Source organism: Amblyraja radiata, chromosome 1 (genome assembly GCF_010909765.2).
Source record: "Amblyraja radiata isolate CabotCenter1 chromosome 1, sAmbRad1.1.pri, whole genome shotgun sequence".
Taxonomy (NCBI): domain Eukaryota; kingdom Metazoa; phylum Chordata; class Chondrichthyes; order Rajiformes; family Rajidae; genus Amblyraja; species Amblyraja radiata.
The window spans coordinates 90,221,918-90,237,141 of NC_045956.1; the positions used below are offsets into that span (position 1 = coordinate 90,221,918).

A 15,224-nucleotide genomic window follows, 5' to 3' on the forward strand; every position below is an offset into this window, starting at 1 on the left:
AACACTACAATGACAGGCAGAAACACACTTCCCTGCTTGTTAAAAATGTTTCATCAAAAATACTGTTGTGCAACAGTGCAGAACATTTTTGCTTCCGAGAATTACTTGCGTAAAACATTTTATGTAGCCAGCTGCTGATATATTTGGTCTCCTACGTGAAGATACAAATGCTAAAGTTTATTAATAGCCTTGAACAGTGACTGGTATTGTTGTGTTCAGTCACAGAAACTCTAACAGGTTTATGGTCCACACAGCATCTCATTGATTTTAAATATTCACTGCTGCACAGGTTAAGTAGTCCAATGTAATATATGCACATTAAGATGCCATTGTTTGCTTCATCCAGTTTTCCCTCTCTTTCCCTGCTGTAAATTGTATTTGAATCAAAGGCAAATAGCTAGCTTCTATTGGAAGATAATTTGAGTACAAGAGTAAAGACATTGTTCTGCAATTACTGAGAATCCTGCTGAGATAGCATCTAGAACATTGTCTGGTCCCCACATTCAAGGAAGAATATAGTTGCAAAATGCGGAATAAAGTGAAATTTGCCAGATTGATTCCAGGAAGGAAGGTGTTTTGTATAAGGAGAGGTAAAGCAGGATAGGTCTGCAGTCTCTCGAATCCAGAAGAGTGAGATGATCTTGTGGAAATGTATAAAATTCTAGGAATGACACAAAGTGCTGGAGTAACTCAGCGGGTCAGGCAGCATCTCTAGTGAAATGGATAGGTGATGTTTTGGGTTGGATCCTTCTTCAGACTGAAGGGCTTTGTCAAAAAATGCAGTTGAAAACCAGACAACATGGCAAGAAGGATTTATTATGTTTAATAGCAATTGAGATCATGGTGAGAAGTTAGTGTATAATTTTGGCCACTTCTAAAATCATGAGATTTAAAATAATATTTTATTTAAATATAGATAATAGCAAGTTTTGATAATGGATAAATTCAAATAATAGTAGTACCCTGTACAGGAAAATTAAAGTCCCGCTCTACATTCAAATGCTTTAAGAGCTTAGAGATACAGCTTGGAAACAGGCCTTTCAGCCCACTCAGTCCACATTGATCACCATATACTAGTTCCATGTTATCGCACATTCACATCCTACACACGAGGGGCAATTTATAGAAGCCAATTAACATATAAACTGCAATGTTACAACATTTTGTGATTTTAAAAATCAAGTCTGCAATTTGTTCCATCAGATAAAGCATAAAAAGAAGTTTAATTTGACACCTAATTCACTAGATTATCTTCAGTATTAAAAATGTTATGGCCATTTTCATACTCGGAAATTAGTATTTTGTTCCCTATTGCTTTTCCATTGACTTAACACAAAAGCTGTGATCGAGGACAGTCAAATGGCCATAACTTTCTTAAAAAGTAAGAGAACTGAAAAATTTTCAGTTATTATAGATTGAAGCAGTCTGAAACAAATATGAAACAATCTTACTTGGATTACCTGAAATTAAAGCATATAGAACTCGCTGGCCCTCCACTCCGCTGTGAACCACTTGGACAACAAAAACTCATATGTCAGGCTGTTATTCATCGATTACAGCTCGGCATTTAACACAATCATCCCCGCCAAGCTGGTTATCAAACTCGCAGAACTGGGTCTCTGCGCATCCCTCTGCAATTGGATCCTCGACTTCCTCATTCACAGACCACAGTCTGTTCATATTAGTAGAAATGTGTCAGCCTCGATAACAATCAGCACGGGAGCACCTCAAGGCTGCGTGCTCACCCCCCTGCTGTACTCCCTCTATACTCATGACTGTGTAGCCGGTCACAGTGTGAACTTCATCATCAAGTTCGCTGATGACACCACTGTTGTGGGACGTATCACTGATGGGGGTGAGTCCGAGTATAGAAGAGAGATCGAGCGACTGTCCATATGGTGCCAGCACAATAACCTGGCCCTCAACACCAACAAAACCAAGGAACTGATTGTGGACTTTGGAAGGAGTAGGATGGGGACCCACAGCCCTGTTTATATCAGCGGGTCGATGGTTGAAAGAGTCAAGAGCTTCAAATTCCTGGGCGTGCACATCTCTGAAGATCTTTCCTGGTCCGAGAACACTAATGCAATCATCAAGAAAGCTCATCAGCCTATTTCCTGAGAAGATTACGGAGAGTCGGTTTGTCAAAGAGGACTCTCTAACTTCTACAGGTGCACAGTAGAGAGCATGCTGACCGGTTGCATCGTGGCTTGGTACGGCAACTTGAGCGCCCTGGAGAGGAAAAGACTACAAAAAATAGTAAACACTGCCCAGTCCATCATCGGCTCTGACCTCCCTTCCATCGAGGGGATTTATCCCTTCCATCGAGGGGATTGAAGCTCTTGACCCTTTCCACTATCGACCCTTTGGTATAAACGGGACTGTGGGTCCCCATCCTACCCCTTCCAAAGTCCACAATCAGTTCCTTGGTTTTTCTGGTGTTGAGGGCCAGGTTATTGTGCTGGCACCATTTGGTCAGTCGGTTGATCTCACTTTTATACTCTGACTCGTCCCCATCAGTGATACGTCCCACAACAGTGATGTTGCCAGCGAACTTTATGATGGAGTTCGCACTATGACCGGCTACGCAGTCATGAGTATAGAGTGAGTACAGCAGGGGGTTGAGCACGCAGCCTTGAGTTGCTCCCGTGCTGATTGTTATCGAGGCTGACACTTTTCCCCCAATTCGAACAGTTTGTGGGGGATCCAATTACAGAGGGATGCGCAGAGACCCAGTTCTGAGTGTTTGGTAACCAGCTTGGAGGGGATGATTGTATTAAATGCCGAGCTGTAATCAATGAATAACAGCCTGACGTATGAGTTTTTGTTATCCAAGTGGTCCAGAGCGGAGTGGAGAGCCAGCGAGATCGCTTCCACCGTTGATCTGTTGTGGCGGTAAGCGAACTGCAGTGGGTCCAGGTTTTTGTTGAGGTAGGAGTCGATATGTGCCATGATCAACCTCTCAAAGCACTTCATCACCTTGCTCTTCTTGGGCCTTAATTGATGCCCTTTTAAAGCAGGTGGGGAACCTCAGACCTCAGAAGTGAGAGGTTGAAAATGTCCATAAAAACTCCAGCTAGTTGGTCCGCACAGGTTTTTAGAACACGACCGGGTATACCATCAGGTCCGGATTCTTTTCGAGGGTTCACCCCTCTGAAGGATTTTCTGACGTCGGCCTCTGTGACAGTGGTGATATACCATCACAGTGAAATGGGGCTTGAGAAGGCACTTCAGTGTTCTCCCTATCAAAGCGTGCGTAAAACGCATTGAGCTCGTCAGGGAGTGAAGCTACGCCGACATTCGAGCTACCTCCTGATTTTGCCTTGTAGGAGGTGCAGGAGATTGCATTCAGGCCCTGCCACAGCTGCCGAACATCCGTCTCATCCTCCAGCTTGGAGCAGAAGTCCCTTTTGGCCTTTTGATGGCCTGGAATAGAGGGATATGGATGATGTGCAGGCAGACGCAGACATTGTGGGCCAAAGGACCTGTTCTTCTGCTGCACTGTTCTATGTTCTCTGCCATCTGGCTGATCGAATGCGCCAGATTAGCCATCAGCCATATTCTTTAATTGTATGTCAGCGATAAATACTTATGTTGGACTTACTCTTTTCCATTTGGTACATTGTTGAACTGGAAGAGTTATCATGAGAATGTTGTGGGGGCAGGGGATGGGAGTTAGAGTCTAGGTAATGGGCAGGATTTAATCAGTTTAGGTAGTAACCCCCCCCCCCCCCCCCCCCCCCACCCCGCCGATAGTGCTGGTGAATATTACTGAATAGGATTATAGGCCCTTCTTTACCATTCCATTACCAGATTGAGTTCAAATTCAGAAGGATTGATGATTGACCGTGGATACAAATGTGGATACAGTATTTAAGAAAAATCCATTTATTGGTTTGAGAAAATATACAAGATTCCTCTTATTTTGTTCCTATAAATCCTGCATTATTTTTCAAGAGCTGTTCAATTTAATCTCCAGATTTCTGATTCCACAACTGATGTGTATGATTTGAAACACATTTAGAAAAACTTACTTTGAGTTCTCTTTTGTTTTTTGATATTAGGTATTCCCAATTTTATTCAGAGGAGGAGTTCTGCCACTATAATATGTTTAATCATCATTTCTTTGGAGAAAAGGTATGTTGCGTCGCATAAAATGTAATATCTAATTATATTGGTTCTATTGCAGAGATGTAAAAAGGCAATGGAAGTCAAAATAAAGTTTTTGTTCAGTTCTTCCCTTCGCTTATTTGATTATGTTAAGATTCTGTTTTTGTTTTATGAGATGTAATTTGTGCAAATTACATCTCGTCGGTATGTTGCCTATTGGAGTGCTTGAGATAAAACAGCCTTAGGGGCAAATTCACTCAAGTTGGACAGCAACTAATCCTCGTAATACTCAAGAACTCAAGTGCTTTTGCACCAACCTAATCTCTTCCCTACCAAAACATTATTGACAAATGCCCCCATTCAGATGTCAATTCCTCCATCTGTATCCATTTGTATTTTTGTAATCCTAAACAAATCACCTCATAAAAAGAATCCTCATTCCAAAGTAAAATGAATCACGTGTAAGTGTATAAGTAAAATACCAGTTCAGAATACTATGACTGACAAATGAGAGCTTTCCAATGTTGAAATGTATCCTTCTGTAATATACCAAAAGAGCATGCATCTTGAGTCTATGACTTTCCTAGGTTAAAAGGGGGAGATTTGACAGATAATATCAAACACTATGTCACATTTATCAAACCCTTAAGAAATAATAACCTAGCCCTTCAACCACATTCCTTATCCGATGTAATTATTTTTTTAATGCTCTAACTAGTATTTGCCACTTATTCTAGTTTATATATTTATATCCCATTATTTAAAGCCAGGCAATTTGCCAAGTAGGCTAAATGCATGGTTCTGTTAGATCTTCCTCCCAGCTATTGTTATTGACAATTAGCACCAAAACAACATGCTGCAGAATTAAAAGCAGCATAATCTTGTTTCTATGTCCCTATCAGTCACTGTACTAGTAATAACTAGTTACTGATTATTGAATGTTATTAGACTCTAAATATTTACAATAATATATTTATCATCCAATTCAGGACTTCTTGCATCTTTACTTGATTTTCAAAAGATTCAGAGCTCTTTTTAGCATTCATGTCTGGCCTATAATTTTGTCAGTTTTGTCTCTGTTGTATTGAAATTCTTAGACTATACAGTGCATTCAGAAAGTATTGAGACCCCATCACCTTTTCTACATTTTGTTACATTACAGCCTTATTTTAAAATTGATTCAATTCTTTTTTTTTTATCATCAATCTACACACAATACCCCAGAATGAAGAAGTGAAAACAGGTGCTTAGAAGTATTTGCAAAGTAATTAAAAAGAAATAACTGAAATATCACATTTACACAAGTATTCAGACCCTTTGCTATGACATTCAAAATTGAGCTTAGGTTCATCCTGTTTCCATTGATTATCCTTGAGATGTTTCTACAACTTGATTGGAGTCCACCAGTGGTAAATTAAATTAATTGGACATGATTTTGAAAGGCACACACCTGTCTATATAAAGTCCCACAGTTGACAGTGCATGTCAGAGCAAAAACTAAGCCATGAAGACGAAGGAATTGGCTGTAAAACTCCGAGACAGGATTGTGTCGAGACACATATCTGGGGAAGGGAATAAAACAATTTCTGCAGCATTGCAGGGCCCGAAGAGCACAGTGACCTCCGTCATTCTTTAAAGGAAGAACTTTTGAACCACCAGGGCTCTTCATAGAGCTGGCCGCCCGGCCAAACTGAGCAATCGGGGGAGAAGGGCCTTGGTCAGGGAGGTCACTCTGACAGCGCTCCAGAGTTCCTCAGTGGAGATGGGAGAACCTTCACTGCACCAAACAGCACTCCACCAATCAGGCATTTATGGAAGAGTGACCAGACGGAAGTCAATCCTCAGTAAAAGGCACATGACAGCCTGCTTGGAGTTTGCCCAAAGGCATCGAAAGGAGATTCTCTGGTCTGATGAAACCAAAATTAAACTCTTTGGCCTAAATGCCAAGCGTTATGTCTGGAGGAAACAAGGCACCGCTCATCACCTGGCCAATACAAAACCTACGGAGAAGCATGGTGGTGGCAGCATCATGCTGTGGGGATGTTTTTCAGCGGCAGGAACTGGGAGACTAGTCAGGATTGAGGGGAAATATGAACTGAGCAAAGTACAGAGATGTCCTTGATGAAACCCTGCTCCAGAGAATTCTGGACCTCAGACTGGGGCGGAGGTTCACCTTCCAACAGGACAACGACCCTAAGCACACAGCCAAGACAATGCAGGAGTGGCTTTGTGACAAGTCTGTGAATGGCCCAGCCAGAACCCAGACTTGAACCCGATCGAACATCTCTGGAGGGACCTGAAAATAGCGGTGCATCAACGCTCCCCATCCAACCTGACAGAGCTTGAGAGGATCTGCAGAGAAGAATGGGAGAAATACAGGTGTGCCAAGCTTGTAGCGTCATAACCAAGAAGACTTGAGGCTGTAATCGCTGCCAAAGGTGCCTCAACAAAGTACTGAGTAAAGGGTCTGAATACTTATGTAAATGAAATATTTCAGTTATTTATTTTTAATTACTTTTCGACATTTTCTAAACACCTGTTTTTGCTTTTTTATTGTTGGGTATTGTGTAGATTGATGATAAAAAAAAAAAAGAAAATCCATTTTAGAAGAAGGTTGTAACGTAACAAAATGTGGAAAAAGTGAAGGGGTCTGAATACTTTCTGAATGCACTGTATACAATCAGGTTGAGGCTTGTGTCTCGTTGCCCCTTGTACTTTCATGTATTGCATTCTGCTGCCTGTTCCTATTTTGTTCTTCCCTCGACTGCCAGAGCAAAAGGAATATTAAGATTCTTCAGAGGAGCACGAATGAGGGTGGAGCTCTGCAGGATAATATGGAGTATATAAATTTCATTACAGTTAGATTAAAGTTGATATGATGAGCAGCTTTCAAAATTTATATTTTAGAAACATAGAAAATAGGTGCAGGAGGAGGCCATTCAGCCCTTCGATCAGCCATTCATTGTGATCATGGCTGATCGGCCCCAATCAATAACCCGTGCCTACCTTCTCCCCATATCCCTTGATTCTACTAGCCCCTAGAGCTTGATCTAACTCTCTCTTAAATCCATCCAGTGATTTGGACTCCACTGCCCTCTGTGGCAGGGAATTCCACAAATTCACAATTCTCTGGGTGAAAAATGTCCTTCCTCAAATTAGGAGACCAAAACTGTACCCAATACTCCAGATGTAGTCTTACAAGAGCCCTATACAACTGCAGAAGAACCTCTTTACTCCTGTACTGAAATCCTCTTGTTAGGATTCCAACATTCCATTAGCTTTCTTCACTGCCTGCTGTACCTGCATGCCAACTTTCAGTGACTGGTGTACAAGGACCCCCAGGTCTCGCTGTACCTCCCCCTTACCTAACCTAACCCCATTGAGATACTAATCTGCCCCCTTGTTTTTGCCGCCAAAGTGGATAACCTCACATTTATCTATATTATGCTGCACCTGCCACGCATCTGCCCACTCACTCAACCTGTCCAAGTCACCCTGCAACCTCCTAACATCCTCTTCACAGTTCACACTGCCACCCAGCTTTGTGTCATCCGCAAACTTGCTAGTGTTGCTCCTAATTCCCTCTTCCAAATCATTAATATATATGGTAAACAGTTGCGGCCCCAATACCGAGCCTTGCGGCACTCCATTCGCCACTGCCTGCCATTCTGAAAAGGAACCGTTCACTCCTACTCTTTGCTTCCTGTCTGCCAACCAATTTTCTATCCACGTCAACACCGCACCCCCAATAACATGTGCTCTAATTTTGGTCACCAGTCTCCCGTGCGGGACCTTATCAAAGGCTTTCAGAAAGTCTAGATACACCACATCCACTGGCTCCCCTTCATCCATTTTACTTGTCACATCCTCAAAAAATTCCAGAAGATTAGTCATGCATGATTTTCCTTTCATATATCCATGCTGACTTGGACTAATCCTTTTACTGCTATCCAAATGCTGCATTATTACCTCTTTAATAATTGACTCCAGCATCTTTCCCACTACCGAAGTTAGGCTAACTGGTCTGTAATTCCCCGTTTTCTCTCTCGCTCCTTTCTTGAAAAGTGGGATAACATTAGCTATCCTCCAATCCACAGGAACCTCAATAGATCCCGCATTCTAGAGCCAGTTCCCTGAGGACCTTGGGATGCAGACCATCAGGCCCAGCGGATTTATCATCCTTCAGTCCCATTAGCCTACCCAATACTATTTCTCGCCTAATGATAATTTCTTTCAGTTCCTCTACCCCCTTAGATCCTCTGTCCTCCAGTACTTCTGGGAGATTGTTTGTGTCTTCCTTTGTGAAGACTGATCCGAAGTACCTGTTCAACTCTTCTGCCATTTCCTTGTGCCCCATAATAATTTCACCCGTGTCTGCCTTCAAGGGACCCACATTTGACTTTGCTATTCTTTTTCCCCTTAACATATCTAAAGAAACGTTTACTGTCCTTCTTTATATTCCTGGCCAACTGCCCCTTGTACTTCATCTTTTCAGCCCGTATTGCCCGTTTTGTTTCCTTCTGTTGTCCTATGAAAATTTTCCAATCCTCTGGCTTCCGGCTACTCTTTGCTGTGTTATACATCTTTTCTTTTAGTTTTAATCTATCCCTAACTTCTCTTGTCAGCCACAGTTGCCTCCTACTCCCCTTCAGGAGCTGTACCTGGATGCACTTCTTACATTTGTAGCAGCCAGAGGCACCAGTGGTGTCCTTCACCTCCCACATACTGCAAGCATCACATTGAATCAGCTTGCATGACATCTCCTTCTTTCGTCTCTCCTTCTCCAGCGTTTGGTGTGGCGTCCTCCCTCAGCCTCCTCGCCAAAGACTCTCGAGCCAAAGACTCACACTTTACTCACAAGACTCTCGAGCCAAAGACTCGCACTTTACTCACAAGGCACTTCCCCCACTGCCGCTCCCTTAGAGCAGCCTTGCTCATATTGACTGATAAATTGCCTAATTTACCAATTTACAAACCAAATTCCTCAGTTTTAAACTATTTTTCCCCTGTGACACTCACCTTTCCCACAGGCTTCAGCCAATCATCTCTTCTCCCTGCTTCTCTTTGTTGCTGCTTCTCCAAGATCCACGTAAGCTCTGGGCTATGTCTGGCTGCTTTTTGGCGCTCTTTTTAAACTGTTTTCCCCCTCTGACTCACCTCTGATTCACCTTTCCCACAGGCTTCAGCCAATCAGCTCTTCTCCCTGCTTCTCTTTGTTGCTGCTTGTCCAAGATCCACATGAGCTCTGGGCTTGTTTAAGGAAATTCAACATGCAAAATGCCTTAGCTACAGGTTTTATTTGATTAGAAACTTCTACCAGCTCTTTTATTTTGTTATTTACCATTGGCATTGCGTTACAAGCAACATGATAATTAGCATTCATCTCCTGCCAACACCCATGTGCCGCTGCCTGGTGAATGGTGGAAATCATTGCAGGACTTCCTCAGGGCAGTCTACTTGGTCCAATCACCTTAAAGTCAAAGTGGGTATGCTTGTGCAATATTTGGTCTGATTATGCATCTCCTCATAGAGTAAAGCACTTCCCTCCAAGCCACACCATCCCCACTTGGAAATATATTACTATTCCCTCATTAATTCTGTCTCTAAATCCTTGGACTTCTTACCCAGCAGCATTGCCACCATAGTGAGTGCAATTGTTTAAGGTAGCAGTATTCTAACACCTTTACGACTATCAGAAATAGTGATAATTGTTGGCCTTGATAGTGAAATTGCTCCCATAAATGACAATAAGCTTACTCTATCTTTTAGATAGTGCATTCTAAACCTTTGCAATTTTTGCTTAATGATCTTCATCTTTCGCTTCTGTTTACTTATCCCTACCATTTGTGAAAGCCCTTCTTGAGATTGATCAGCTCTCTGTTGAATTTCTCATATACCACCTCTGTTTTATCAAGAAAAATCCCAGTTGCACAATTCCTTCTTGTAAATAAATTATTGTGTTGTTCCTGATTTTCTCCTCACCTTCTTGCCAATCTCCTTGTTTTTCGCTTTGCTTTTGCACACATATGAAAAATTATAGAGTAACAAGGCATAAAGGTTAAAAAGTCCCTGTAAACCTTGCCCTGCATCTCCAACTTTTACTCATAATTAACCAATTGTGTAATTAATTTTGTTGCATATTGCCATATGCTTCATATATTCTGTCTCAGACATTGAACTGAGAATTTTAACATATTGCTTTATAGAAAAACATATTGTTTTGTATAATATTGTCATATTGTTATTCCATGTATTAAGAAAATCATTTTTCCCCTACATGTTTTAATATGTATTAATAGTGCTGCCAGTGAAAGGGAAAGGTATTGGCCCTATTATTTCTAATATTTCAGAATAAATGTACTAATATACTTAATGTTTGTTTTGCATACCTCAATTGTCAGTGAAGTTGTAAAACCTGATTGAAAATTGAGGGCAGCACCTGGACACTCACTCACTTTATTTTTCTTAGTCTGCCTTTGAAGCATTTCGAATGTTCATGTGTCAGGACAACGGAGTGCCTATTATTATGGTGACTGACCCACCATTTGGGGGCCTGGTGGAGGCACTAGCTCACAGTTTTAAAAAGATTGTTGCCACGTGGAAGACCTCACAGAATGAAGGTACAGATGGCTTTCAAGTATTTGGAGGAAGAATGTTTTGCATGAAACAATACAGAGTTATTTGAATTGGAGCAGGTCATTTCTCATCTGAGATCAGTTTCTGTAAAGTATAAACGTGACATGAAAAATCCCATTTGGTTCCCTTGTCTAAACCTCCTCCATTTGCTTTGCTCCAAAACTCTTTAATGCGCGTTTATAATAAATAACTAATGATCTCAGTGAAAGCATCTCCAATTATTACTCCAACCAAAACCTATTGGAGAATATTACCTGGTTAGCTTACATCTTGCTTAAATTTTCAGATTTACAATCCACACTAGTTGAAATACTTTTTGTATTTATCCTATCAAGCCTTTCAAATATTTTTAAACATCTCCCTTAGATTATCTCTTAAGTCGTCAATCAAGGAATTTCATACCATATTTAATCCTCCAATCTCATATTCTTCAGCCAATATCATTCAGCTGAATCTACGCAGTTTACCCTTCAAGGAGAGTTTGTCCTTTATGATGTGCAGTGTCCAAAACCAAACACGATGCTCTGTATAACCAAAACACACCACTTCGCTTTTATGAAGGCACAAGAGACTGCAGATGCTGGAATCTGGAGTAGAGAAGGGAGTGCTGCTGGGAAATGACAGTCAACACTTTATCTGGACCCTTTTGTCCATTTGCTTTTGAAAGTTATTGTTGAAATGTACCTGAATTCCATTCCAGATTATGATTACCAGTTAAAATATTTCCCTTCATTATAATCGCTTTAACATTCTAAATGCTTTGATCAGATCAGCCCTCAATTTCAGTAATATTAGAGGAAATGATACAACCTGTCCTTGTAATTTAATTCTGTATGCAAGAACACACTTCAACTTTGCATCACACCTGGAGGCTTTTGGAGAATTCACATGGAGTCTATCTGGATTTTTGTTCAATTTGAGATCAACCTGACCCGAAATGTCACCTATCCATGTTATCCAAGGGTGTTGCCTGACCCACTGAGTTACCCCAGCACTTGGTGTCCTTTTTTTCCCCAATCAATAAATATTTCATAAAGTTTTTTAAAATCGTCTTGTGAAAGATCAGAGGTGCTGAGTTTGTTTCCCAATCTCCATGGTTGGCATATTTACACCATAAAGATGAAAAGACGGAAAGAAAGATGAGAACCTATATTTATATTAAATACGTTGTTAATAAAATAATGCTTCCCATTCAATGCAAGACTTTTTATTCTGAACAACTTTCCACACGTGGCTTATTATGTTTTATTTTCATTCTGCAGATGATGAATTGCCAATATTTTGGATTTTTCCATACTTTTTTGAACCTCGCATTCTACAGTGTTTCCCAACATTTAGCATGCTTGATTACCAAGTGAGTCGCTTCTTCATATGTACAGTTTTTACACTGCTTCAGAGGGTACATTTCATTCATGTCTAAAACAAGAATAAATGGTAGATCAAGTTGTGTCTTTCTTTTTGCCTCTCATATATCAATAATCAACAGAGGTTCTGACCCAGGGCACTGTTTGCTCAAGTCCCAACATACCATACTTTGTAGTAGTAGTTTTGGGGGGTTTTAAAGTTCTGGAGTTTAGAGATACAACATGAAAACTGGCCCTTTGGCCTACTGAATCCTTGCTGACCATTGATCACCCATTTGCACTAGTCCTATCCTATCCTATCCTATCCCACTTTCACATCCACTCCTTTAAACAGCCTTGGTCTGATTTTACAAGTTTAAGTGAGCCATCACAATTACTCTGTTAAATGTTGAAAGCACTGGCTTCTATTTTCAGTCTAATATATTCAATGTTTTGTTCCAAGTTTTCCCTCCATAATGCATGAAATCAATCACAGTAGGGTATATTGACATCAGAGTGGTGCAGTTAGATAGGCCAGGCAACAATCAGTTAGTATTTTTAATGATTTCCATCTTGATCGAGATGAGCAGTTCTAGACACACAATAAATGTTGCCCCGATTTCAAATCAGGACCATCATTAACAGCTGATATCCAGAAAGCAGCCAAAATACACTGAATCTGCAGCATTTTACATTCCCTTCATTACTTGAAAAAACAACCTGAGGCCATAACTTGGGAGAATAGGTTTATCCCATGCATCCACTACACCTGATTCCACTGAGGAATTGCTCTGAAATTAAAATTGAAATTATCCATTTTGGTGGCAAAAACAGGAAAGCAGACTATTATCTAAATGGTGGCCGACTAGGAAAAGGGGAGATGCAGCGAGACCTGGGTGTCATGGTACACCAGTCATTGAAAGTAGGCATGCAGGTGCAGCAGGCAGTGAAGAAAGCGAATGGTATGTTAGCTTTCATAGCAAAAGGATTTGAGTATAGGAGCAGGGAGGTTCTACTGCAGTTGTACAGGGTCTTGGTGAGACCACACCTGGAGTATTGCGTACAGTTTTGGTCTCCAAATCTGAGGAAGGACATTATTGCCCTAGAGGGAGTGCAAAGAAGGTTCACCAGACTGATTCCTGGGATGTCAGGACTGTCTTATGAAGAAAGACTGGATAGACTTGGTTTATACTCTCTAGAATTTAGGAGATTGAGAGGGGATCTTATAGAAACTTATAAAATTCTTAAGGGGTTGGACAGGCTAGATGCAGGAAGATTGCTCCCGATGTTGGGGAAGTCCAGGACAAGGGGTCACAGCTTAAGGATAAGGGGGAAATCCTTTAAAACCGAGATGAGAAGAACTTTTTTTCACACAGAGAATAGTGAATCTCTGGAACTCTCTGCCACAGAGGGTAGTCGAGGCCAGTTCATTGGTTATATTTAAGAGGGAGTTAGATGTGGCCCTTGTGGCTAAGGGGATCAGAGGGTATGGAGAGAAGGCAGGTATGGGATACTGAGTTGGATGATCAGCCATGATCATATTGAATGGCGGTGCAGGCTTGAAGGGCTGAATGGCCTACTCCTGCACCTAATTTCTATGTTTCTATGTTTCTAAAAGCCTTAAATCACAGAGACACTATGTTCTTGATGCCTCAACCACTTCTTGCTGTTCCTTTGTTGCCAATGCAGCATTCAGGAATACTGTGCTCTTATGCTTTGGCACCTGGTAAAAAGATAAAGGCTGTGTTTTCTAGAACATCAAAGGTTTCTCAGTAATGCCCCTATCCCACTTGGGAAACCTGAACGGAAACCTCTGGAGACTTTGCGTCCCACCCAAGGTTTCCGTGCGGTTCCCGGAGGTTTTTATCAGTCTCCCTACCTGCTTCCACTACCTGCAACCTCCGGCAACCATCTGCAACCTCCGGGAACCGCACGAAAACCTTGGATGGGGCGCAAAGTCTCCAGAGATTTCCGTTCAGGTTTCCTAAGTGGGAGAGGGGCATAAGCATGGATTTGCTGTTCATTGTGAAACGCTGTTAGTTGTGAACAGAACTGTGCAATGTAATTACTTTTGCTGTTCTACCTCTGGTCCTATTCATTTTTCTTCCTTACTTTCAGCCAGTTACAATCATTAACTTAATTAGCGCCCATAAGCCAAGCAGCTGTTACCTCTGTTTGTAAATGGAGGGAGAACTTCAGCCCAGAGGTTCTAAACTCCCTTCTTGAGGCTGGATAATTAGTCCTCAATTCTCAGCAGTCACTGCTCCCCACTTGTATTGCTGCACCAGCTACTATCTACCACATTGGAGACCCTTGGACCACCTTTAATCAGACTTACTGGACTTTATCTTGCACAAAATGTTATTCCCTTTGTCATGTATCTGTACACTGTGGATGGCTCGATTGACACTCTTTTTGCAGTCTTGTTAGCACGCATCAAAAGCTTTTCACTGTAACTTAGTAGTCATGACAATAAACTAAACTAAACAAACCTATTTTCAACTTTTCTGATTCGTTCCTAAACTATCTCCTTTGGGAAAACAGTATTCCTTTAAAAGCTGCTATAGTTGTATCTATTTTGCTATCCACAGCCAAGCTTGCTGGCCAGGTTTTTCCCATAGCATCAAGTTTAGTTCTAGGAGTAAAGAGGTACTTCTGCAGATGTATAGGGCTCTGGTAAGACCACATCTGGAGTATTGTGCACAGTTTTGGTCTCCTAATTTGAGGAAGGACATCCTTGTGATTGAGGCAGTGCAGCATAGGTTCACGAGAGTCCCTGGGATGGCGGGACTGTCATATGAGGAAAGATTGAAAAGACTAGGCTTGTATTCACTGGAGTTTAGAAGGTTGAGGGGGGGATCTTATAGAAACATATAAAATTATAAAGACTGGCCAAGCTAGATGCAGGAAAAATGTTCCCAATGTTGGGCGAGTCCAGAACCAGGTGTCACAGTCTTAGAATAAAGGGGAGGCCATTTAAGACTGAGAAAAAACTTTTTCACCCGAAAGTTGTGAATTTGTGGAATTCCCTGCCACAGAGGGCAGTGGAGGCTAAATCACTGGATGGATTTAAGAGAGCGTTAGATAGAGCTCTAGGGGCTAGTGGAATCAATGGATATGGGGAGAAGGCAGGCA

General features: G+C 41.4%; 1 protein-coding gene across 1 annotated transcript in view; it reads left to right on the top strand.

The window, feature by feature from the left end:
* The window catches only part of zcchc4 (zinc finger CCHC-type containing 4), a 90,319-nt gene that overhangs the window by 58,665 nt on the left and 16,430 nt on the right, over positions 1 to 15,224 (top strand). The window contains exons 6-8 of the mRNA XM_033026454.1: positions 4,065 to 4,137; positions 10,580 to 10,730; positions 12,009 to 12,100. Coding sequence (XP_032882345.1) covers positions 4,065 to 4,137; positions 10,580 to 10,730; positions 12,009 to 12,100 — 316 coding nt within the window. The remainder of the gene's footprint in view (positions 1 to 4,064; positions 4,138 to 10,579; positions 10,731 to 12,008; positions 12,101 to 15,224) is intronic.